A 27,844-nucleotide genomic window follows, 5' to 3' on the forward strand; every position below is an offset into this window, starting at 1 on the left:
TTTTAAAGGATAGAGCGAAATGGTTTGATTGGGTTCAGACTGAAGAGTATTCCAGGATTAGGGGTAGCATGACTAAAGACTCGCTTCCCTATTTCAGTTTAAACCCAGGGAACAGACAAATTATACGATATTATAAAGAAAAGAACATGGGTATAAAGGTGCCAGACCCAGAAGAGCCTTGTAGACCAGAGTCATCCAGTGGGTGTACCGTCTCACATTCAAAGAAAGCCACTCAGTTTTTGCATACTCACTTTCAACTCAACTCACTTTATTTCTATATCACTTTCACAAATCACAATGATTACCAAAGTACTTTACCTAAAACACATAAAACGCATGTAAAATATACATAAAACCAAAAAACATAAATTCACATCACATGATTAAAAGTTAAAGAAAATAAGTGTGTTTTCAGTGACCTCTGAAAAGACTCACAAACAGTTCACAATGATGAGTTAGCCTGAAACAAACCTCAGAGGCTATGATAAAAAAAGTTTAAAGACTGAAGACATTGCACTTTTTAACACAATGGTTGGGTTTGTCCAAACTTATATATACATATGTTTCTTTATTTAACCAGAAAACGAAAAAAAACATTGAGATCAAGATCTTATTTACAAGGGTGACCTAGCCAAGAGGTCCGCAACACACGACTTCTGGAAAAATAATAATAATACAAAATTAAGATAATATAAAAAATACAATTTAGTTAATCAGCTATACCACATTACAATATGTTAAAAACACACACATTGAGAAATGGACTGTTGTTGTTCGTTTGGGATGCTAAGACATTGCTTTAGACATTGATAGTTCAGACTGAAGAGTATTCCAGGATAAGGGGGCGGCATGACTAAAGGCTCGCCTCCCCATTTTAGTTCGAACCCAGGGAACAGTCAATTGATGAGATTCACTTGAACATAGGGCATACTGGCTTTTGGACTTATGAAGAAGGGAACTTAGGTAAAAGGCACCAGACCCAGAAGAGTCTTGTAGACCAGAGTCATCCAGTGGGTTTGCCGTCTTACATTCAGAGAAGGCTACTCAGATTTAACAGACAGTTCGCAATAATGAGTTAGTCTCTGACAGCCTATTACAAACCTCAGAGTGCTGTGATAAACAGAGCTTCAAGAGTTCACACTTAGCTGATGATTTACAAAAGTTTGTTTGGCATGCTGTCCCGGGAGAGAGCCCCGAGCTCAAGGGCTCCTCGAGCCCGGGGCTTCCTCCCGTTGGCAGAGCAAGAGGGGAGCCTGAGCTCGGTGGATCTCAGAACTCCCCTGCCGCTGTAGCTAGGGGGAACGCAAGGGATTAGACAAGCTTGATTGTTATGCATGTTGAATGTCTTTGGATGGTGGGAGGAAACCGGAGAACCCGGGGAAAACCCACGCGGACACGGGGAGGACATACAAACTCCTCACAGAAACACCCACCGGTCCTGTGGAACCAGGGCCGGCAGTGTTCTTGCTGTGTGGCTCACAGTTCTAACCACTGGGCCGCCGTGCCACCCAATCACAGGTAAAGGAGGAGAATAGGGGAGGAGGGGGGTTTCTTCCAAACGAAGATAAAGTGAACTGAAAACTGAGGCTATTTATAGTAGCTTAGGGCTCATACAGTATGATTGGAAGATAGTGATTAGCAAATGAGAGACTGGCCTTGATAAATCATAAGCACGTGATCCTCTCGAAATTAGTTTATGAATAAACTTCACTTAAAGGCTGAAGACATTTGGTTGTATATAAAACATCACTATAATCATTCAGTGATAAAAGTTTTGAAGACACCGAATGTTTACGAGCTTTAAGAGAAAAGCAGGAGGCATTTTGATAGTAAAATCCAAGCTTGAATCTCAATTTTTAAATTTGCTATGTGTTCTTTGAAGGAAAGCTCCTGATCGAGTAAAAAGCCTAAATACCTAAAGCTGGACACAAAATGTATTTGTTCACTTGACCTAACCTTCGATTACAACTTTGAAATCTCTTATTTGTGTTTAGTAATTTTATTTCTATATGGATTCTTTAATATTGAAAATCTGTATCTAGTTGAAAAAAAAGACCTTTTGAGTGATTTTGTACATGTCTGTTAAAGCGTATTATGTCCCACAAGCTTGAATTGTTACATGATTCAGATGTAAATTGATTCAGACAAAATGCTGCTTAAATGTGCTTAATCATACAGCATATACGATAATATCAGACAGAGAACATGACTGAGAATGAAAGAAGGAGAGAGATAGAGAAATGGATGACAGCAGGAAATATTTAACTATATTGCTAATTTGTGATTGCTTTCCTCCACCATCATTAAATAATTGAAATGACGTTACTATATGTAGTATAATTTTTTTCTTCTTCTTCTCTGGAAACAATATACTTATTTCTTGCATCTTAACCCTTTCTTTCATTTTCTTTTTGGCTTAGCCCCTTTATTAATCTGGGGTTGCCACAGCGGAATGAACCACCAACTTATCCAGTATATGTTTTTATGCAGCGGATACCCCTTTTAGCTGTAACCCATCACTAGGAAAAAATGTTGCTGGTTAAGACACACTTTTTTTGAAGTGTAAGAGCAATTTATTTAAAAACATATTCAAAATGAAACATTTTTGAATACAAAATCATCTTTATTTTTTAAGTATTCCATAAAATACTTCAGATTCTCATTTACCACATTTTCTTGTTGAGTTTTTTTTTTTTTACAATAAAACCAAAATCAAGTATAGTAGTGCAACAGAATTATGTTTGTTTGGTTTTTGTAAACCCACAATGCTGTGTGTGTAAGCGAATATTTAAAACAGTCATTCTTTAAATGACTTTAACAGCGGTCAACCATTTGCTAGAGCAGAAGAGCGACAGTGCTCAGTATGTCAGTTTTATGAAATCAGTGATGTATTGCATCAGATATCAGTCAAATATCCTTCAGTTTTCTTCAACATCAGATCAGATTACAACGTTTTTTTGTTGTTGTTGTTTTCAAGAAGGGAAGATCAGGAAACTTATTTGTTTTTTATGTAGAAAATGTACTTTAAACCTTTTTTTGTCAACTGATGTCAACCAAGCGACATTTATTAACAGGGGTCTTGACCCCCTGTGAGCGTGTAAGAAATTTTAGCCCACACTATCTGATCTCTTGGCATTTCCTGCAAAAACAGTTTGTACTCATTCTGGTAGATTTAAAAGTTCATCATTAGTCACTTGATGTTTTGTTGAGTCAACAATTAGAGAGATGGTTTTACTAACAAATAAGAAGTCAGACGAATGGAGCAACAGATCATCTCTCAGGTAGGGGCTGTGTGTGTGACAAAAAACCTTTAAAGTCACAAAATTCTGCAAATGCATCCATTTAAGGAGATTGAATCGCCAATAAACTTTTTTTAATCATTCATAAAGTGAAAAATACAATCAGCTTCACTATATCAAACATTCTGCTCATCATACACCAGTAAAATGTAAATATCTTTATTTACTCTATTTACTCTTTGGAAGATAAAAGCTTGGGCAACTGCAAAGGTGTTTGTTCAGTTCTGAGTGTGTTTCAGAAAGAGATTTAAATTCAAGTCAAGAACCAAAACTGAACAACCAGTTTGCATTAAATAAATATTCTATTGTATTTGTTGAGGGACAGCATGGTGGCTTAGTGGTTAGCATTGTCGCCTTACAGCAAAGTCGCGGGTTTGAGCCCCAGCTGAGTCAGTTGGTGTTTCTGGGTGGAGATTGCATGTTTCCCGCGTTGGTTTCCTCTGGGTGCTCCGGTTTCCCCCACAGTCCAAAGAAATGCGGTACAGGTGAATTGAATAAGCTAAATAGGCCGTAGTGTATGTGAGTGTATAGGTGTTTCCCAGTAATGGTTTGCGGCTGGAAGGGCATCCGCTCTGTAAAACATTTGCTGGATAAGTTGGTGGTTCATTTTGCTGTGGCAACCCCTTATTAATAAAAAGAGTAAGCCGAAAAGAAAAAGAATGAATGAATGTATTGGTTGAGGGGCGGCATGGTGGCTCATTGGTAGGCACTGTCACCTCACAGCAAAGTTGCTGGTTTGAGCCCCGGCTGGGCCAGTTAGTGTTTCTGGGTGGTGTTTTAGTGTTCCCCGTGTGGGTTTCTTCTGGGTGCTCCAGTTTCCTCCACAGTCTAAAGACGTGGTATAGGTTAATAAAATAAGCTAAATTGGCCGTGGTGTATGTGTGTGAATGTGAGACTGTATGGGTGTTTCCAAGTACTGGGATGTGGCTGGAAGGGCATCCGCTGTGTAAAACATATGCTGGATAAGTTGGCGGTTCATTTTACTGTGGAAACCCCTGATTAATGTATTGGTTTAATGTTTTTGCAATGTACTGATTTTGATAACTTTATTTGAAGGGGGGGTTAAAGACATTTATCATGACATGACATGACTCATTAGATTATCATGACATGACACATGATTTGAATATGAATAAGAATTTTTGCATGCTTATGACAACTCTCATTAAGTGTCATTAAAGTATCAGTTTCTCTTTTATGACAAAAATCATAAAGTATTTGGTTAAGTCAAGATCATGTTCCAAGAAGATATTTAGTATACTTCTTACCGTAAATATTACAAAAAAGTCATATTTAACTAGTAATGTGCATTACGCACTTCATTTACACATATTTAAAGGTGATTTTCTCTGGATTTTGAATATTTTTTTATTTTTCCATTTAACCCTCAGATTCCAGATTTCATATAGTTGTATCTCAACCAAATATATCTTAATAAAGTATACATCAATGGAAAGTGTGTTTAGTCAGCTTTCAGGTGATGTACACTGTACATGTCAATTTTAAAAAAAATTGTAAAATTAAAATGTATTTCTATTTTTGTGGTCCACAGTCACATACATTATGCATTTGGTAGTGCAATTATTTTTGTAAAAAAAAGTTTTTAAATTTGCTGAAATTTGCTCATTTGCTTTTTCAAATAACTATTTTTGTCTTACTTGAGATTAGGATTAGTTTTTCTTTAAATATTTAAAGTTAATCTTTTATAAAATATTAGTTTAATTCATTCTTAAATGTTTTAGCAAAAATAGAACAACATTTAGCAAATATTTAAATGTATTTCCTGATGCCTAATTCTTCTATGGCTGTTAAAATGGTAACTGGTTGTTGGCCACCATGACATAAAACCAGTTTTCGTCTAATTATGTTTTCCAACATTTTAACATTAATATAGTCCTAAAAGACGTGTTGATGACATGTGATTCAGCAAATGGTTCTGTACATAAATGTTTTGGGGGTCTCTGTGAATGATTAACATGTGGCAATTACCTATGGAGCTGTAACCTTTTCTAGAGATCTCAGAAGAGCGGAAATGCTCTTCCTCACCTCCCGCCTCTTTCCCCTCAACCCTGTAAATTTATCCTCACATGATCATCAGCACCAGCAGGCAGAAAACACATGGAGACACACCACCTACTGTGAGACTGGAATCTCTAATGCATTTCTGCTCTACGCTAGAGCTTTCCATATGATTGCTGTCTCATTTGGAAAACTGAGCAATTCATGGATTTTATTTGAACCCATCTATATATGTGTAACTGACAGTTTGGAAAATGTCTATTCTCAGGCTCCGACATCATGATTCATTAGCTGTATGTCTGATGCATAATGCACATGAAATGGGGAAATGCTCAGTGGAGATGTCATATGATTGTTTGAATTGTTCAAGATTGTCTAGAGGTTTGTGTGGTGCATTCCTTTGGGATGGCAAACCCCATTCTGGAATTAGTGTTTACAACTGTGACAGAGCGTTGGATATTCAAAAGAATGTGACGTTCACAACAAAAACTCTACTGAAGATGTCTTTCTTTAATGCAATGTTTCCCAACTGTTTTCCAGAAGGCACACCAGCTGTACATATTTTCCAGGTACTGACCGGGTACAGCCCTGCTTAGCTTCTGTGGGCGACCATGGGAGAGTTGCAGAGAGCTAGCTGCCCTCAAATAAATTACAGTGATTTTACCGTCTTTATAACCCCAGCCGCATGTCAGTACAATTATAAAAGAAGACACTTCAATTCGCTTTATGGACGTTTAAATTAGGTTTGTTTTGTACATTAACATAACAGATGTCCATACAGCAGTGGATATTAACGTGTTTCCTGTCAAATTTGTGTGCAAAAAAGAACCTGTGTGTGACTCAGAAAGGCTTGAATTAACTCTAATATACAAATGCATAAAATAATCATTGGGAAAGTTACTGTAGTTCTTCTCACAAACAGTAAGTGAGATCTGCTTCCCTCATGTCTGTCACTGTGCTGTTTATCTGACGCAGACGAGGCTGAGATTGAGGCACACTCTCACAGGCACGTGAGAACGGTTGGCGGGGAGAATAGCATTAAAGGCACAGGCAACAAAAACAGCTACATTGTGTTTAGAGCAGAAAGTTCCAACATTCTGAAAAGTATAAATAAATCTGATGGGTGTTTTGAGCTAAAACTTTACAGACACATTCTGGAGACACAAAAGATCTTATCTTAAATCTTGAAAAAGGGGTAAAATAGGTGCCTTTCGAAATGTTTTCCCTTTCCGCTGTTTAAATAGAATTTTAGGGCAGTTTTACATATAAAAAAGTAATTATGCAAATATTATCTTAAGGTGCAAAAAGCCCTCAGTAGAAATTAGACTTCACTTATTAGTGTTAAAGTACAAAAAGATTGGTATTCATTAAGACTGGTGTGTTTTGTAATTGGTCAAATGTGCTTATAGGAACTAAAATATGATTAGAATGTCTTAATTCTACATGCACTGTATACTGTAGCTCACTAACTTCCCATTTTCACTCCCTGAGCAAGAAGCTGAACTAAACAAACTCCTGTTTAAGATTTAAATGTTGGTCAGATGACCTCTTGGCCAATAAAAGCCTCAAGAAAGTCCAGCCCTTCTGCAGTCAGTCTGAAGCTCAAGCTGTGTGTGAATAAAAAACTCACCCAGCTTGCAAATGGAGACAATAGAGTACATGAACTCTCTTCCAGGACATTTAAAGCCATTCAAAGAGCGTGAGCTGAAGATTGCAAAGTCGGATGTGTAATTACTTCACAATGACAGCCAACATTTATTCTGATCTTGGATCATTCTTCTTTGTGATATTGATATCTACTCACATCACTCAAACTCATGAACAAATTCAGACAAATTGATAACATTTCTGACATTTCCTTTTTCTTTCTGCTGAAGTGATGTGCACTTAGCTGCTGCTTTGCAGCTGGATAAAATCTCCAGCACACCGAGGCTGTTAATGGCCAAAGTCAGCAGGTGCTTCAACATCAATCTCGATCACGCACACACACTCACTTCAAAGCTGCTCTGCTGATGAGGACTGGGCTCCTCTGGTTTAATTTTTCCATGAAGCCAATCACTTCAATCACACCTGCACATGGTGGAAACCAGCATCAAAAAGGACCTCGGTTGAAGAGTGCCAACAGAAAGATCTGGTTTTCAGACTTCTCTCTAAATTTGGGAGATTTTGTGTTCTGAAAAAGGGCCAAGGTTTCTGAATCAGGACAAACAGAACTTTATGAGGCCTTGTAAAATTAGAATTGTTCGTAATCATGAAGCAGTCTACCTCGTCATCATCTTTTAAGCTAAAATGCCAATTATAGCTGACTAGAGCGTCGTGTTTTCTCATTGTCATGGTTGCCGAGCACAAAAGCGGCCATGCTGAACTAAACTACCCACAAGGCCATGCTCTGCTTCTCCCTGCGTTTCCATCCATCTGGATCAGCTTAAAAATTAATCTGAAATGAGAGGTAGAGAGGATGGGAAAGAAAAAAGTTACACCAAATTGTATGATCATATTTTGCACAAGCCCAGAACAAGTGCTCTGCTGTGCTTACTGAAGGGTTGTGCTGGATTGTGATGTTTCAGGTCGATATTTCCCATCGTTTCTGACCTTTGGATATAATTCAGAGTAAACCGAACACCTCCAGTTCTGAATCCAAACGTTTTAAAAGCATCGGTCACAGAGGCGAAGGCTTGTCTTTATATCATTCTTGATCGTGCCCCCCTGTGAACAGAATACTTAAGTCCATGTGTTCGTGATTGCAGAACACAAGGCTCAGTTTGATTCTAGAATGACCTCACATCCTCTAAAATGGATGGGAGGCAGACCTCCCTTACATCACACAGATTCCTGCGCTAATAGAATTTGTAACCCTATACTGGCTTCTGTTAAACAGCATCAGAAAAGAAAAATGACGGCCTCCACTAGACATAACAGAATGAATTTAGATTATTTTTACAGATTTGTCAATGCCAGAACCCATGTTTTCAATGACTTGCACTCAGATATTAGATTTATATCAAATGTCTTATGTCAGTGCGCTGAGGGATTTTTTGGCCCATTGTTAAAGAGTGTCATTGGATATTTTTTGGCAAAAGCACTCTTTTACTTTAATTTACTGACAATTTTTTTCTTTTTTATCTTAACATATTTTCTCTTTATACAACAGGAAGTTTAATTGGGTAACATGAGGGCATCAGCTTTAGTCAACTCCTATTCATGTTGCATAATCTGCTACATTCTAGTCAGTTTCTGAGTTAATAATAATAAATATAAAAAAACTATATTATTATATACTAAAACATTTCCAGATCGAAATGTAAAATACGTTGCTCTAGATACATTTAGTTACCGTTTCAGATGAGAAAAGTACTTGATGATGCTGTCTACATTTTTGCAAATTTGAACTACTTTGGATACATTGTGATAAACATGTCTGATACACGTTGTTCTTGTGCAATTTTACTGAAAGTCTTGTTGTATAGATCACCTTGCTAATGACCTATCATATCTGCTCCCTAAACCCAACCAATAGTGTTTTCAAATGCTGTTTTAAGAGAAAGCATATTGCAGCCACATAGTTTTACTTGATTTTACACCTCTGTTGTGGTAAAAGCATCCTTTTTTTACCAGACACAAACTGCATTCTGCATCACAAGTACAGCAGTGTAAAAGGGGATCTTTTGAGCAAACCGACCATGCTGGAGCAGTTTTTCGTATGGAAATAGAAAATAGTAACTTACTTGATTGCAAATCATAGGCATTAAGTTGTCGTGTGGAATTATTTGGTGTTGTGCAAAGAACCACACAATAATGATCCTTTATTTGTCAATAATTTGTTCCTGCAATTATCATTGGTGTGAAAAATAACTGACCAATTGCATTCAATTTACCTAAACTGCAGTCAAGCTTATGTTGAAGTACGAAGTTTTGTTTAAGAAAATCTAGGCTGAAGCATGTTTTTCCAATAACCCTTTACTGCAAGATATATTTCAAATGATTCATTTACTCTAATAACATTTTACTTTCAGCTCAATCTTACATTTTAATGTTCAATGCTATGTAGGTGAGGATATTGTCAACATTTCTCATGTTAGAACAGTCATGAGTTCATATACAGAATACGGCTGCCCCTCAGTCCCCTATAAAAATCCTCCCAATGTAAAATTATGAATTCTTTTCCTATAGAGTCATCTTGTGTATTATATTTGCAAAATTATTGCAATATATATTGCGAAGAAAATAAATATTGCAGTGTCAGTTTTTTCCCAATATCATACAGCCCTAATAAAAACACTGTTTGAATGTTATTGTTTTAATATTGCCACATGATCATTATGATCAATCTCCGATGTTGTCTGTAGTGTTTTCAGTCACTTAAACCTGAAAGACGCAACATGTTTAAGATGGCCAAACCAATTATTGCCTGCGAGCTGGAATTATTGCTGGTCTTGAATGAGTTCAGTGTAAAGTCATATTTGACTATTAAACAGTAAAGTGCATTAAGGTAAACAGTTCTGCGAGACAAAAAACCGTGTAGTGCATGATAAGTCATCAGTATTTTTTGTACATTTTTTCTGTTGAGAAAGTGTATGCGTGGTAAAAATTTTTTCTAAAAGTAAAATTTGTCAATTATTTGGATTACTCTAAAACTCTAATCAAACCCCCCTAGTTTTTCACAATGTTTTTGTGATTTTGTTTGCAATAAAAATGACTGATTTTGTGATGGTAATTCCCACTTGATGAAATTTGATGTGGACAATTTTATGATTTAAAATAATAATAATAAAAAACATAAAAAATATATATTGATCTAAATATTGATCTATCTAAATTATAACTGATGCATTTACCATATTAGGCAGCCTGCTATGTTACATGTGCAATCTGACCCAATGAAACAAATCATAAAAATAAAGCTTTTTTGTTTTGGTCTCGTGTCAAGATAATCTTTCTCTCAGATTTCACTCCCTGGAGCATCTGACATCATTTATCGATTTGACGCACATCATAATATCAGTCATACACATAAATCAAAAATAATGTCCTTCAATTCGGTCACATCCAGGGGCCGTCATCACGTGGCTGCATATGCAACGTCTAAAGGTCATGTAAAACAATAAATTGCAGAGTGAACTAAATATAATTTGATTATATGGTTTGGAATAGGATGTTTTATGAGATTATTTAAATTTCTTGCAATTATTTTGTGTTTAAATTAAGAATTTTGCAGGATTTCAAAAATTTGCATATTTTTGCTGGTTTTGCTTTGGATTCAGTGATCGCAAAATTGCAAAAAACTTGGGGGTCTGTTTAATGAGGATTAAATGACAAAAACTCTGGATTTAAACTCACAGTGTCTTTAAGCTGTAAAAAAAAGAGTCTGGGCCATAAAAGGCACTGCTTGTGTGCAATTTGATATGAGTAAATAATGCATAAGCATTCATAAAGTAATAAATGCTGATGCAGCAGTCCCTTCAAACTCCATCAGGCCCTTCCGTCTCATTTGTATTCTTGTGCGGAGCCAAGCAGAAAGCTCTTATGAGAGTTGTGGTTTAATCCCTCCTTCACTTCCTCTCTGCCCCCATTTGATGCTCCACAATTGACATCATTGTGATAATCGATGTTTTCTTCTCTCACAGTGTGATTCCGTCTGGACACTTTGTCCCGTCCGATATTGTAGAGTGAGTCTGAACACATCACTCTGGTTCTTTCATCTTCAGTTAGATCATTCAAGGCCCAGATGGATTATCTTGTCAACAAATAGCTTTATAAATAAGCAGCATAAAGCCTGTCCATGTCCCTGTTAGACACGCGAGAAACCTTGCTTCAAGGATTTCATTTAGATCAATGAAAGTGCTGCTATTTTCTGTTGTTATTGCTCTAATCGTGCCATGGCGTGGTTTTGTCTGAGACTGGAGTGTCAATATTCTTTGGACAAATACACTATAGCGTAGCTTCATCTTTGGTCAAAGTGTAAGATAGTTTGTAGTTTATGCAAACAATTCAGGTTCTATTTTTAAAGGCAGTGCAAGAGTGAATCTAGTCTTTTTTTTCTTTGTTTTGATTAATTAAATTGACTGAATGCTATAGTTTGACATGGCCTATATACACAATAATTTCTGTTCTTTCTAAGTCAACATTCTCCTTTAGTTTTTTATTAGAAATAGAAGGGGCGTAAGTTATGTGCCAGGGATTTGCACCGCATGCATAGACAAAAACAATGACTAATGGGTTAGTCTGTTTGTGTCCAGTGAAGACACAGTTAAAAAGTAGAGGATGAACTTTATTTTTATTTCCAGATCGCATCAGTAAGACACATCTGTAGATTGTTTGGCCTGTAGCAAGGCTAATGGAAGTAATGGTTATTTTCGTCTGCATTTTGTGCACCAATATGTGCTGGATTAGCTTGTCTGTTGCTATCATGTGCACACTTTTATGAGTACATATTAAAATGGTACATGTTATATTATGGTTGAACAAATGATGCTTTAAGAGTATAGTATGTTCAATTTAAGAGTTTGAATAAAGAAATATGAAATTTTGGATAAAAATACTTGTTTCCAGTGCTTAAATTAATCAGAGCAAGGGAAAACAAATATTTTAGGCTGATTATATAAATATTTTAAATTGTACCATCAATTATTAGGCAAATAATAAACTTGGTGGCACAATAAACTTTTATCAGATGTCAGAATTTGGTCATCTTAATAATAATAATATATTATATTATTATTATAATTTTGTTATTATTATTATTTCTGCCTCTCCTGCTAAAAAAAAGAAAATAGATAAGAACAATATGCTCATCCCCCAATGACGGTTAGGTTTAGGGGCTGAGTTGAGTGCCACAGCTCCTTTTTAAAATCGTACATTTTCGTACAACTGAACTCCTACGAATTCGTATGAATTAGCCAATAAACTGAATAGATGTAAAATAGTTACGTTTTTCTGTGGGATCAGGCTGGCATATATCAATTTTAAAAACACTTGACATGTATGGGACAAAATGGACCCATGACCCACAATGGACCCACTTTTCTAATGGGTTCAGTTGAACCCCACCTGTTTACAGGCTTGTGATACAGAGAATGAATATGTAGATTCTGACAGCAATATTCAACACACAAGTTCGAGTAACAGTGCTTTCATCATGTGTGTCACTAATGAAATGACAGATGGTTTACTGGGTAAGAATGTTCTGATTTTTATGCTCACAATTGTAATCATTTAATTTGATTATCTGCTGGTACCGAGTTTCAGTCTGATTGGATTTTTCAAGTGCTCTGAGTACATTATGTGCAGTAAGGTTATTGAAATTAATTCAGTGTATATGCTGTCAACATCTACACATTTCACTCATGCAGAATATCCACCCTGTTCTTGTTTTGTTTTTGAAAAGCCTAAATATATTATTGTGTTCATAATAAACATTTCAGCCATAAAAAAACTTTCATACATCACAATATGTGGACCTCAAAGAACATTAACTTAAAAAAAAAAAACAGTTAATGACCCTTTTAAAGCAGAACATCTGCTTTTGCTTAATATGTTTTGTCAATTGTTTTACATTTTTTAAAATTAAGTAATAAACAAAAAGCAAGAGCAGAGCACACGATGTAAAGATAATGTGAAGTTGTTTTCTAACGATGTTTTTTTCAGAGAAAACAACCAGTATTTTTATTATTTTTTTTATCTCTGCACATTGAAAAGTGTGCACTTTTTTCCCTGATTATGGCTGTCAGCGTAATTGTAGCATGTTTGTATTAGAGAACGGCGTCGCATTTTTCTGAGCTGGGCCCATCATTATTGTTCAAGCACAGTTTACAGCCGCTTTTCTCGATTGCAATTACATCGTACCTCCTCATCTGATTCCACACAAGAAGGCCCGTGATTAGCTCTTGTTGGGAGGGCAGACTCTCTCTTGCAGAGTGCAGAATATTGAAAGAACAGAGAATTCTGTGGTCTAGATTTAAAATGTAAGACTTTTTTTGGTTCATAACAACAGAAGCCCATGTTTATAAAGTTCAAGTAGTGATTTTAACATGCATTTGTTTTGGTTGTTTTTTTAGATCAAGATTACCATGAAAATGTATAATGTAAATAAATGACTACTGAAGGAGCATGTTTGGGGTAGAATAAAGTGCCTTTTATTTCTCAGTACTGGCCAGTCATTTTTTTCTTATATATATACATGACTGAGTAGCCCAAACTAGTATCCTCAGATGATTTGACCTGGCATATCATATTGCTTCAATTATCACATATTTATTATTTGCTTTTTGCATTGACTTGCAGAATATAAGTAAATCTCACTATATTTTAGTTCCATATAATGCACTATTTTTTCAATGCATGATCTTAAATCAAGTTTTATTTATTTCTTTTTTATTAGGTTGTTTAGGTCATGCACTTCTACTTAATGATCAAAGTATTTTTAGAGAGACAGCAAGAGTAGAAGACAAAGGTAGCAAACACAAACTATTTTCAATTATATTCAAGTATGATAAAATGCTAAAATGTTCTAATAGGAGCCAACTTGTAAAATGTAAGCATATTTTTGCTGCAGTAACTACACATCATTTCATATTTTGCATTTTATTCACATTTTTGACAATTCACATTTTTGACATTGCACTTGTTATTATTTATTTTCCTCAACTAAAAATTTGAGTGAAAATGAAAGAATGAAAAACACTTTTAGTTGCAGCCTTGCTTAAAATAAAACACAGTCACATGAGGATTATTTTATCAGTAGCAATAAAAGCCATGGGTCACTGCATGATAGACATGGTGACTGGCTAAACTTGTTGTAAAGTGTATTTATGTATTAATTGATTAATTAATTTAGTGTTTGTCAAAACCAATTCTTTCCTAGTTTATTGTCTACTGACTAATAAGTAAGCTATTTATAAATTTTGTAAACTTTAATTCTTCAAGAAAAAAAAAAAAACTTTACAACTCGACCAGTAGCTATGTTTGTGCCGTGGCTGCTGTATAGCAATTGAAGCCAGAAAGTGTTTTGATGTTTGTTTAATCATAACTGATGTATTTTGTAAATTTAGATTCACATGAAGTGCAACCCAAAATTTCAAATCTTGCCTAAATACAGTATGACAAGGATAAACATTGATAGTGCTTGTAAAAGATGCAAAATTTTCCAAAGGAGGGTTTGGATTACAGTCAAGTAGCAAACTTTTGGAGTTTCGTCTTGACATACAAAGTTGAAGTCATAATTATTTGCCCCCCTTTGAATTTTTTCCCCTTTTTTTTAATATTTCCCAAATTATGTTTAACAGAGCAAGGACATTTTCACAGTATGTCTGATTTTTTTCTTCTGGAGAAAGTTTTATTTATTTATTTCGGGTAGAATAAAAGCAGTTTTCTTTTTTTTTTTAAACACCATTTTAAGGTCAAAACTATTAGCCCCTTTAAGCTATATTTTTATTTGATAGTTTACAGAGCAAACCATCGTTATACAATAACTTGCCTAATTACCCTAACCTGCCTTATTAACCTAATTAACCTAGTCAAGCATAAAAAAATGTCACTTTAAGCTGTATAGAAGTGTCTTGAAAAATATCTAGTCAACTACCACTACAACTATTATGATTAGAAATGGGTTGAAAAAAATCTCTCTGTTAAACAGACATTGAGGAAAAAAATAAACAGGGGGGCTAATAATTTTGACTTCAACTGTACATACATCCACTGTGTTTATATAAAAACATGCAATTACATTACAGGCTTCAGCTTATAGCCAGTTGCTACAGGATTTAGGAGTTTTCAAAATTGCAATAATCAATCACAGTTTTCATAATAATGAAAATGTGAAACATGATGAAAAAAAGCTACCGATTTGTGTATGGACAACATGAAGGAATTAAGTTACTTAAGTAGCGTATTAGTTTTTGCAAATTATATTGATTAAACATGAAGTTGTTTTCAAAAAAACTAAAATATTATGTTGTTTCAGCTCTTTTATATAGGTAGATTGAACAAGACACAAACAGCATTTTTTAGAGTACACTAACCATCAGAAAATGTATTGCAGGTAATCGTGACAACACTAATCATATCGCACCATACAAAAATTGAAAGCTTATTTATTCAGCTTTTAGATGGTGTATAATTCTCAATTGACCCTTGTGACTGGTTTTGTAACCCTGGGTCACGTTTGACCAAGTTAAACTCTGGACCACAGAAACAAACCACTGCAGTTGCATCTTGTCCAAGGAAAACATGTTTAGGTATGTTGCGTATGCGTCTGAAGAAAAAGCTAAACTCCTTTACTGGACTTCGCTCTGTGCTAGTTAATGTTTTACAGCGTTGAAAATAGCATCTCTCTCACTAGCTTGGATACGTGCCAGCAGCGCTCTCAAGGGTTTCATCTGATAATGATGTGCATTTGAGTGTGTAATGGACTGTTTTATCTCTCAGACAGCTTGCTTCTCACACCTGACATACATCTTTACCAAACAGAATTGCATTTATCCTGTGGACATGCCTTCGTAATCAAATCCAAAATGAAGTTCTGCAGCCACACTTCTTCACCTTAGAATTATAAGGTTCTATCTGAGATTTTTTTTCAAAACTGAGTTATTGAAATATTCTTATTAAGTAACAACTTATTTACATTATGGGATGTTTTTATGTTGTTTACATTTAAAAACTTTTTGTTTAAAAAACAAATGTTACACACTTACTGTTTGCTATATGGAATGCAAAAACTTTGAAGCTCAATATCTCAAAATCATTCAGAATGCAGATAGAACCTTAGAATTCCAAGGTGACGACTTGTCAAAATCTGTCATGAACAAGGGAAATCAGAAAGTCCTGAATAAGTTTGTATTGTTTGCATCAGATGAGTGCACAAACTATACAGTTGAATACTTAATTTTGACCGTATTTTGCACATCTCTTCCTTTATTTTTCTTTTATTCTTTATTTCTTCCTTCTTTATTTTGCATTGTTGGCATCAGAAAAGTGCACAAACTATAAGTTGAATAATTTATTGAGACAGCATTTTTCCACAGTCTTTTTTCTTTCTTTCTTTCTTTCTTTCTTTCTTTCTTTCTTTCTTTCTTTCTTTCTTTCTTTCTTTCTTTCTTTCTTTCTTTCTTTCTTTCTTTCTTTCTTTCTCTATCTATCTTTTTTCTTTCTTTGTCAGTATGATGGATGGCTGCTTTTGTCATGGCGAGAGTTATGTGGGCAGATGTAAAGGTCTTTTTCTTGGTAGTTCGGTGTTTACCTCAGACTTCTGGAACTGAACTTCTGACTCACTCCCAGCAGGACTTTTTAACCCTCTTGTATTCCCCGGTTTACATCCCATTTATGCGTTACTTTAGTAGCCTTTCGATTGCTCAGTATGTGTTTTTTCCGATTAAATGTCTGTCAATAAGTGTTTTACTCTGACAGCGGTGAGAATTCACCATTCACAACGTAACACCACACACCTTCTTTCAATCAGATTTTATGACGTACACCAAACAAACAGTACATTTTGTAATTATTGGGTAAGACCTACTTTTGCTTTAAGAATGTCTTTTTTTGCATTTAATAATACACTGTTAAAAAAATGTTTATTAACACTTTTTATAATTTGTGATTTACAAGTGTTTGTTTATTTATGGTTGTGAATTTAATTATGGGACCTTGATCTCTGGTCTGTCGACTTTTGATGTTGAGAATTCAACTCTACAGTTTAACATGGTGAGTTTAACATTTTAACAGTTTACCATTTTATTGACATTTTAGTAGTTTAAAATAATATGGAGTAAAATAGATATTATATAAAGAAATACGTCTGTAAAATAACAGCTGTTTTAGCATTTTATTAAAAGGCTTTTATAAAGTAACTTACAACACCAACCCAGAAAACAAATCACTTTAAACTATTAAAAATGGGAATAGTTTTTCAAACCTTTTAAGGTTAAACGTTGTTGAGGGAAAGATTGAGGTCACGTAACACAGTTCAAAAGCATAAATAAATGGTGAAAAATCAAAATATTAACCACAAAATATGGAAAACTGCTTATTTACTGCTATATTATACAGTGTATACAGGAGTGTTGCATTAATGGATGACCCAGATTTAGAATGTGAATTACATTGTTGCGTTTTACGGTGCTACAACCTTTTCCTTTATTTTCTGAAATGTGTACAGTATATATGCATTTATTTTTGTTTACAGTTTGTTGAAATGCTGTATGTTATACTATCGTTATAGTTAGGGAAACCAATAAAAACACTTCTTTAAGAAAAAGCAAATCATCTTTACCACATCTACAGTATATGCATTTAGTGACTGCCATTTGTTTGACTGGTTAGATATTTGCACTAACAAGTTCAGAGTTGAAGTTCAGTTTAGTTCAGTTCAGTGTGGTTAAATTTCACTGCTGGAAATCCAAACACTAAAGAGCAATCAATGCTTAACTACACAAGTCCCAATCAAGCAAGCCAGTGGCAAAAGTGGTGAGGAACAAACGTCAGCAGTAGTATTTCAAACCTTATATTTTTTCCTATGGGACACATAAAAAGGATTTTGATCAATGCTGGGAACCAATCAACATTAGAGAGCACTGAATAATATGCAGCAATAAATATGTTTTTCTCAAGGTTTCTCAAATAATCGTTTGTGCTTAGCAGAATAAAGAAAGGCTTGCAGATGGTCAGTAAATAATAATAGAAATGTCATTGTCTGAGTTATTTCTCTGGTATGATTTATGACAAACTGCTGTTGTATTTGACAAATATTTCACTAAACTCTTGTTTGTGTATCCTTCAAGTGAGTCAGATATATTTATTTAGTCTTGTTGAAGACTACAAAAGTTTTTTACATTTGGCCACTGAGAAAACATATGCTTTCATTAGATTCTGAAATCCAAAATCGTAAACAGACAAGAATGCGCATTGCTCTCAAAAGCAGTCTGTTCAGACTACGTTTCGACCAACACTTCTTGATCAGGTCAACGATTCTGAAATACTGTCACACTGGCCTAGTGGAGAAAGATTTCCCCGTCGTTGTCATTGGCTTTTCTCATTGAGTGTGAGTGAGACAGTCTGACTGGCGTTCCTGTCTCTGTCTAGATCAAGATCATCCTCTAGATTATGTTCCTCTTCTGACCTTCACAGCTCGAAACTGACCTCTTTGTTCTCAGGCTGTTTTCCGATTTTAGAGCTCAATCTTGGAGCTCAACATTCCTCCACAGACAGAAGAGGTCCAAAGATGTAAAGAAAAGGAACAAAAACATTGTCAGAACATCGGTGTTTCAACTGTAATTATATGAAGCTTCAAGAATACTTTTGTGCACAAAAAGAAACTGTAATAATGACTTTGTTCTTTTGCATAAGATTGCAGTGCGCATTTACTACGAGTAGTACAATGCATGTGTGGCACACTGCTGACTCGAAACAAGATTTTTTCTTCTGAACAAGCTATATTTGTCTTCTGTTTCATAAAGAAGAGGCTGGTATTCCCCTCTGAGTTTGAAAAAAAATCAGAACATGTGTTTGTGAGTATAGGGAATTATGAGAAACTTAAGTTTTTCTCATGTCTTTTCTAATGTCCAATGCCTCTCACCCTGCTGATTCTTGGCGCACTATAGACTGAACATACGTGCTCTTTCCCAAAAATGTCCTCGTTTTGGAGCTTATAAAATGCTTCTGGACTGGATTTCTAAATCTCCTAAAATATCTGGGATTTGGCGTTTGCTTTTTTTCATTGTTAATTGCATTAATTCTAAATGAATTCGTTTATTAATATACTGTACGTAAAGTGAATAGGTTTTGAATAAAAGTGGAGGTCACCAATGAGAATGTTTGCAACACCTTGTTCCACCATTAGTCTGTCATATAAGTACGCAAATATTTTATTTTATTTATTTTTTTTAAACAAATTTTGGATTTCTTATTTCAACAGACTTTTTTTAAAGTTCAACCCAATGAAAAGAAAAAATATCATGTAAAAGGAATTAAATATTGATATTAAATAATGTTATTATTCTAATGTTATTTAGAATGTTATTATTCTAATGTTGTGGGCCAACAGTTTAATGGAAATGATTATTATTCCAATTGCAATTAAGGGCCTACTCACACTATGCCATCCGTACCGTGCCCAGGCCCGTTTTCCGGATCGTTTGAGAAGTGTGAGTGCCTGAATCGGGCTCAAGCACGGTTCACTTGGCCGGCCCTGGCCCGGTTGGAAGAGGTGTGCCTGAGCCCGGTTCACTTGGGCTTTGGCGCGAAACTCTTGTGTGTTAGTGCAAAACGCGTCAAAGCCCGAAACTGAAAGCGTGACGTGACTTTTAAGGCACTGTTTCATATGGATTTATTAATAATTCTTACTGTTCAGTGAACGCAAACTGGCGTAGTTTATTAAAGACGCAAACCCCTCACTGCACGACAGCTGTGCGCCTTCAGCAGACCTCCACATTCCTGCAGCACGAGGGCTTTATGATTGTTTATGAGCGCCAAAAGAGGCGGATCTGTTCGGCGAAATATCTGACTGCGTGTCCCTGCATCTCTAAGGACTGTTTGGCAAAATATTTGACGGCATATCAAACGACTGAAACGATATAACTAGACTACAGAAATCTCTACTGTGCTGCTGAGTGAGAGAGAGCGCTTCTTACTGAACAGCGCAGCAGCGATGACATAAGCGTACCGAAGCCCATTTGTGGTGTGAGCGCGGGCCGTCGGGGGAGACGGGAGGGGGGACAAGCGTGCTTTGGCCCGGTTCAAGGCAACTGTACCTAGTGTGAGTACGGCCTAAATGAATAGTTCAGATGCAAAAACCTCTAAGTGCCATTTGAAATTTCTATCGAAAATTTATATTTTTGCTCAGCCTCTTTTGTTTATCTTAAGTATTTCACATTAAAGACTGTCGTGGGGGTTTATTCTATGCCATAAAAAAGTGATAGTACTTAACCTACACACAGGAGCCAGATAATAATACTCATTTTAGAAAAAAATTCCAGATGGCATTTAGAGGTTCTTGCATCTTAAGATAAGATGATGTAAACCTTTAAAGTCTCTTAAATTCTTGAATAAATGGTTGCATGAATGAATGGATGATTAGATGCAGAAATATTATTCACGATTTTACATTTATGCATCATTATATTGGCAGATACCGTATATATTTAATAGATTCCATGAAGAAACAGAGATGTTCTTTTATACTGTATGAAATTGTATAAATAAATGAATGGATTGATGAATATTCTCCAAATTCTTAACTGTAGATAAATGGAAGCGTTGATAGATGGATCATGTTTGTATTGGCATAAATACCTACAGAAAAATATCTTCTTTGTCAGAATGGTTAAACAATTTAAATGCATCTATTACATTTAGTTCATTGCTATACACAAACTGAAATCGCATTGTCACAGAGCAGCGAGTGCACATACACAAGCGCACAAGTGGCTGTTAATGTAGGTCTCACCTCTTCTGCAAATGACTGTCTGGTCTGAAGTCAAGTCTTGCTTTTATTGTGATCAAATAATTTGCTCAAAGTTATTGAAGCATTATGTTTTCTTGTTCAGATTTTTTTTCTATCCCAACTTGTAGTTCCTTCTCTCGCTTGCAAGTTTTTTATTATCACAAATTCTGGGGATAAGCTTAACATCCGCTATATATAAAATCAGATCCTAATCATCCTTATGAAACATCCTGTTAAGCTCAATAACAAATAAATAATGGAAGACGCTGCTAGTTATATATATACACAGCAAAATGTTCTTTATCAGCATTTTTGCCTCATTTTCCAATATAAAATATCTAAACAACAACTTTTATTTATTTAAAAAGCAAACCTGCACCCATTTTTAAGGGCCGATTTCAGAGAGTGAGGTTTATTTATAAACAAATTTCGAGAGGATCACGTGCTTATGATTGATCACGGCCGTTCTCGTATTAGCTGATCATTATCTTCCAATCAAATGAGCCCTAAGCTACAATAAATAACCACAGTTTTCAGTCCACTCATCTTCGTTTGGAAGAAACCCCCCTTCCTCCCCAATGCTCCTTCTTTACCATTGATCGGGCGGCACGGCGGCCCAGTGGTTAGCACTGAGAGCCCCACAGCAAGAACACTGCCGGCCCTGGTCCCGCCAGGCTGGTAAGCGTTTCTGTGAAGACTTTGTATATTCTCTCCGTGTCCGCGTGGGTTTTCCCCGGGTTCTCTGTTTCCTCCCACCATCCAAAGACATGCATCATGCACAACAATCAACCACTCGTCTAGCCACTTTTCTCATGTGTTTTTGATAGATCATCAGCTAAGTGTGAACTCTTGAAATGTATGTTATAATCTAATTTCATCAATTTAACCCTACTGCCATTTTTTATTCTTTAAAAAAAAAAAAAAAACTCGGAAAAAGTATTAATAAACTAATAAAGTCATAATATCTCATGCAATTTTATCATTCCAAAGTATGAAACTAAGAGCATATGAGACAGTCGAGGCACGTTGACAGCCATATTGCATTAATGCATTACACAGGCGCTCTCACTCATTTGATCAAAAATGAACACACACACACAAGCTCAATCCTGTCTGGATGAGTTATACCGGCACATTATGCTGAAGTAATGACATTATAGTATTGATTCCTAACTCGTTTCCTGTAAAAGTGCTAATGGAACCACAATACAAGCTATATTTGTCTTCAGTCTCTCCTAAAGAAAAGGCTGGTATTCCCCTCAGTGTTTCAAAGAATCAGGACACGTGTTTGTTTGCAGGGAATTATGAGAATCTTAAGTTTTTCTCATGTCTTTTCTAATGTTTAATGCCCTTCGCTCTCTCTCTTTCTCTCTGCAGTGGTGTTTGTGTGCTGCTCACCGGATGTTTTCCGCCAGTTGATTGTGCACTTCCACAAGGCTGGTCTCCCTAAGGAAGAATATGTCTTCTTCTACATTGACATTTTTGGACACAGTTTCAGATCAAGGCCTTCTCAGCCGTGGGCCAGAGGAGACTCGGATGATGTCTTTGCGAAGGAGGCTTTTCAGGTCATTAAAGTCATTCATAAAGCATGAGAGAGAATAATGGATCAATCGAGATTACGTTAGATTAGGTTTGAAGATCAGAATGTTTAGGTTATTATACAATGAAAATCATATATAATCATATAATTCATGTAATCATATAATTTTTTTTATTTAATAATTAATTAATTGATTGATTTATTGATTTATTTATTTATTTTAATGTGAAATCAAATGTCTGATGAAATTTGTTAAACCTTAAAATTTAGTATTTTATTTTTAATATATAAAATTTATATGCATAAATATATATTATATTCATATTCATATTATATTCAGTTTATTTACACTTTCAAATTGCATCATGGGACCTTGATCCCTACTTCGATAACTTGATGTTTAAAAGTGTGACAAAGTAACAGTTTTAGTAATGAATATATATAGATTATCAACATCAAAAGTTAATGGAGCAGAACTTCCAAAATTCAATTCGAAGCATACTTAGATGGCAAAAACACCCAAGAATCAATAAATATGGAAACTATTAAGTGTTTACATATTTAAATTATTTCCATATCTCCATAATTTTAGTGTATGCATTTTTACTTTGCCTATTCATTCCTGATTCTTTGAAGTCAGTCAGTTTGTCTTGCTCTGAATCTCAGTCAAATGCAGCAGATCCAGTTTATTTTTAAAGTAAATAATCGATGTGACATGTTCATCAGAAAGAGAAGAACCAGAATTTACCAGAGCTTAAAGGGAACCCTGTTAGCGCATCTTCACCAAAGAATTTTTGTGCATCTGAAAACACCCGCACTCTTCTAAAAATACTCAACTGTGAGCTCTTCTATTACTATTGGAGCATTTAAAATATGGCAAGGGCTCAGAGCTTCGCATAAAATGGATGCTCATTGCCATGCTGCTCATTGAAAAAAATATGGTGATTTTTGGAAAAAATGCTTCAGTGGGCATGCATCCTCATGCTGTGTTCACACCATACGAGGAACGCACTGATAAGTTGTGCTATTCGCATGTAAATAGATGCGTGTCCATTTGAGTACTCGCTTTATTCGCGCATCAAAATCCTCTTCATTTTCGCGTCAAAATTACATCAGAACAGACGCGGATTTGCGACATAGGCAGGGCTACTGCTGCCTAAAAACGTGCTGGATAAGTTGGCGGTTCATACTGCTGTGGCGACCCCGGATTAATAAAGGGACTAAGCCGACAAGAAAATAAATGAATGAATGAATAAATGAACTATGTTTATACGCTTTATGAAGGCTAAAAAACAGGATTGATTCATTTGGAGCAGTCCGCTAGATCCTTTCAGTGGTGCACCCAGCTCTGTGAACTCTTAAACTCCTCCAGAAACATAACCTTGATGATAGAAGCAATCAGCGATGCTTCTGACTGAGCCGAGCCCAGTTTGATGAACTGTAGTTGGTGTGTGCAGGAGGATTTTCCTCTGGGACACCAACAACAGGCGCTAAGTCATAATCACACCCCCACAAGAGCAAGTTCCTGATTTTCAAACTGAAGCGAATCGCGCAAATTGTAACGCGCGCAAGATGTTCAATTCGCGTGTTGAGTGCCATTCACACCGCACAATTTGTATCATTCGCGCCATTCCATCTGATGTGTGTGCCGTAAAAAGTTTATTCGTGCATTTGCATTGACTTAACATGTAAATCACTTGCGCTTGATGCTTCTTCCGCGTCTGGTGTGAACACAGCATCAAATGTGTATACATTATTATAATGAAAATGATGTCTCATAATAAAATGTGTAGTAAACAAAACATGAAAGATTTACATATATACATGTATTGGATCATAGGGTTTCCATTATTTTCAATGATATCATATGGTTGCACCCCTACTATCGCTCTACCTGTTACTGTTTTTAATGCAACACAACTGGGAATGTGAAATACTGATGCAATGTTGATACAGGGATGCAATGTTAAAGAGCCCCTATTATGCATTATAAAATGTTATATTTTGATTTTGGGCGTCTCCAACAACAGGCTGATATGCATGCAAGGTCAAAAAACACTTTCAATGTCTTAAAATATGCATTTAGGTTTACTTAATTATCCCAACGACTGGCATATGATTCGCTCAGCAATTTATTTGATCTCAAAACCCTGTTTTGTGTGAGGCTAATCTGCGCTGATTGGTCCGATGACTCAGTCTGTTGAAATTGGTTTAATAGGTTTAGCGCGAGACGAAGAGAAACACTCGAGCTTATATGAGTGAGCCCAATGCAGGAATGCAACATAGCAATGCAGTTAAACACCAGTGTATTCCTCTATTCTTAATGCTAACCCCAAGTAATAACAATGACACACATTAAAATTTTTTTTAAAAACTGACCGCGCCGCACGTGTGAGAAACACCTGATGGTGGCCATATACAAACAGCAGGAGATTGTGAGCTCAGAAACACATTTAAAATTATAATGGAAGAAGCACGCTTTGCGTTTTCAATGTTTTGGACTCATGTGTTTTGTTCACGTATTACCAGATCTGGCACTACATATTTAGCAATTTCTCGTATCGACATCAATGCATGCAGGCAAAAGATCCGAACAAAGGATGAATCATTTATTTGACTCTGAGTCAAATAAACAGAATAAATAGTTTTAAGCGTGCTGCAGTTTCAGATTTAAACTTCAGCTGGATGCTTCCATTTACTTAGAGCTGTGTTACACACTGCGGATGGTAGTTTTTAAAAACCCATAATAGGGGTGGATTTCACTCAATATCCAGAAGCAAATTTGTTGTGGGTGGAAAAAAATCAACTGTAGTGCAGGCTAACATCCCTTTTACTGAAAATTGCAAGTAAAAGCCGTACAATGTGGCATTGTATATTTTCCATGTTGCTTTGTGGTAAAAAAAAAGCAACAAACAGCATCAGTAGCTCACAGAGTGCATCTATTCGACGTCAAACACGATGATGTGCCCCATAGTGCAAAATAAATGATCAATTTAAATAAATGTAAATCTTCTATTGGTTTTCTACTACATAATTCATTTAGAGACATAATTTATTAAATTAAGCCATGCAAGTCTTAATACCAGGAGTGCCCTTTAGGAATGTAGCTAAATGAGGGACCAAATCAGACACAGGTGAACATAATCACTAAAACGACAAGTAACCACAGAAACAATTTAGTAACAGTAAAAGAAGCTAACACAGGGAGGAAACACAACAATACATTTACAATTTGTGTTAATGAAGTTGATTTTGATGGAGGAAAGAGCCATTGATGACATTTAATGAAGTGTTTACATCATAATTATTGTCTTATCTCTTTAACCCTTAAAAAAGAGGATAGCTTTTAGTGTTTGAGATGACTGAATAAAAAACGGTAAACTTAAACCCCTCGCAACACAAAACAATCACAGTTCTGCCTCAGGAGGCTCAAAATCAGAGCCATATTCCTATCAAACTCTGCAGGTCACTCTTGCGAAACTGTGGTCTCCAGCTCCTACTGTGATAACAGCTGCCTGTTTAGAGAGTGGAAGAGTTTCAGTGCAGAGCGTGAGAAATGTCTGAACTCCAACACTCAGTACCCGCTGATGAACCCACGCACTGTGTATTCACGACAAGCTGGCGGTTGGTGGAGCTTAGCTTGAGAGATGAAAGGTTGTGATTGCTCGCAATTTGTGTTTTGAAAAACTTTACAATAAACATGTATTTACCTACAAGACCCAATTAACAAACTCTTCAAGAGAAATATTGAAGTAAAGAAAACAAGCTGTTGAATATATGTTTTGATAAGTTTTCAGAGTTTGTGAGAATTAGCGTCTCATTTGATTGCAATTTCGTCTATGAATTAGATGTACGTCAGCCGATAGAGGGGCATTTTAATCAGATAAACATTCAAATGCAATCAAAGCACACTTTAGCATTTTAACAGCTCCTATATATGGCAGATGATGGATTACAACATTTGTGCATTACAGATTTTTGGTTCGTTTTCATTTGCCAAAATGTTGCTAATTAAATTTTGTATGTATACTACATTATAAATGTATATTAACATTACATATTTAACCAAATGTCTACTTTAAAGTATCAACAAAAAAATTTAAGAATAAAAGGTCAAAGTAATGGTAAAAAATGTCATTGTCACCGGCTTTAAAAGTTCATTCATGCAGTCATTCATTCATTAATTCATTCATTCATTTTCTTTTCAGCTTAGTCCCTTTTTTAATCAGGTGTCGCCACAGCAGAATGAAACGCCAACTTATCCAGAACATGTTTTCTTTATGCATTGGCTTTAGAAGTTTTAAATATTATATTATATTATATTATATTATATTATATTATATTATATTATATTATATTATATTATATTATATGAGTTATATTGTGGCGCAGTAGGAAACAACCTCACAGCAAGATGGTCGCTGGATCGAGCCTCAGCCAGGTCAGTTGGCATTTCTATGTGGAGTTAGCATGTTTTCCCTGTGTTCGCGTGGGTTTCCTCCAGGTGCTGCGGTTTCCCCCACAAGTCCAAAGACATGTGGTATGGATGAATTGGGTAAGCTAAATTGTCCATAGTGTATGTATGTGTGTGAATGAGTGTGCATGGCTTTCCCAGTGATGGGTTGCAGCTGGAAGGGCATCCGCTGCGTAAAAAGTATGATGGATAAGTTGGCGGTTCATTCTGCTGTGGCGACCCCAGACTTATAAAGGGACTAAGCCGAAAAGAAAATGAATGAGTATTATATTATATTATATTATATTATATTATATTATATTATATTATATTATATTATATTATATTAGATTATATTATATTATATTATATTATATTATATTATATTATATTATATTATATTATATTATATTCGAAATTCCCCAAATTTAAGAAATAATGCTGAAAAAAATGGTTTCTATAAAGAGCAACTGTGTTTAAAAAATATAGAAAATCAGTCTTTTTTCTTTTTTGGATCAAATGCATACTAACCAATCTCAAACATTTAAATTATGGTGAAAATAATTGACAATGCTAAAATCCACACAGACTGTATATTCTTTTGATGGTTGCTGAAACTTTTGAGATGAGTTATCTCCTTATGCAGGGTATCTGCAGGGTCTTAACAAGTTCTAAAATGTCTCAAATTTCAAAAACAGGCCTTAAAAAGTCTTAAATTCACTCAAATATTCTGTTGTAGTTTTTAAATAATTATTAACAGGTCTTTATAACCCTATGTCCAAAGAAAGCTACCCAATCTGACCAGCATCCAATCACCTCCAGAACATTTTTTATATTTAGGTCTTTTATTGCAGAGAGATACAATGGACCCTCTTCACAAGACCGTTATGACACGTTTATCATAATAATCTTACTTTTTTTAGGTTTTTAATATTTGGATTAAAAGAATATGTGTGCATTCATAAGTGTTTACATATGTATTATAACATATTTGCATCAAATTACAAAAAAATAAAAATAAACTTATTACCGCCTGTGCAAGGTGTTTCTAATGCAGCGTATGGGGCTGGGCAGTAAATTTGACCTCTGAAAGTCTTAATAAC

At 35.4% G+C, this 27,844-nt stretch overlaps 1 protein-coding gene across 1 annotated transcript in view; it reads left to right on the forward strand.

The window, feature by feature from the left end:
• npr1b (natriuretic peptide receptor 1b) overlaps positions 1–27,844 on the forward strand; it is an 87,620-nt gene that overhangs the window by 6,159 nt on the left and 53,617 nt on the right. Inside the window, exon 3 of the mRNA XM_009292394.5 lies at positions 22,126–22,313. Coding sequence (XP_009290669.2) covers positions 22,126–22,313 — 188 coding nt within the window. The remainder of the gene's footprint in view (positions 1–22,125; positions 22,314–27,844) is intronic.

This window comes from Danio rerio, chromosome 16, assembly GCF_049306965.1.
Source record: "Danio rerio strain Tuebingen ecotype United States chromosome 16, GRCz12tu, whole genome shotgun sequence".
NCBI lineage: Eukaryota > Metazoa > Chordata > Actinopteri > Cypriniformes > Danionidae > Danio > Danio rerio.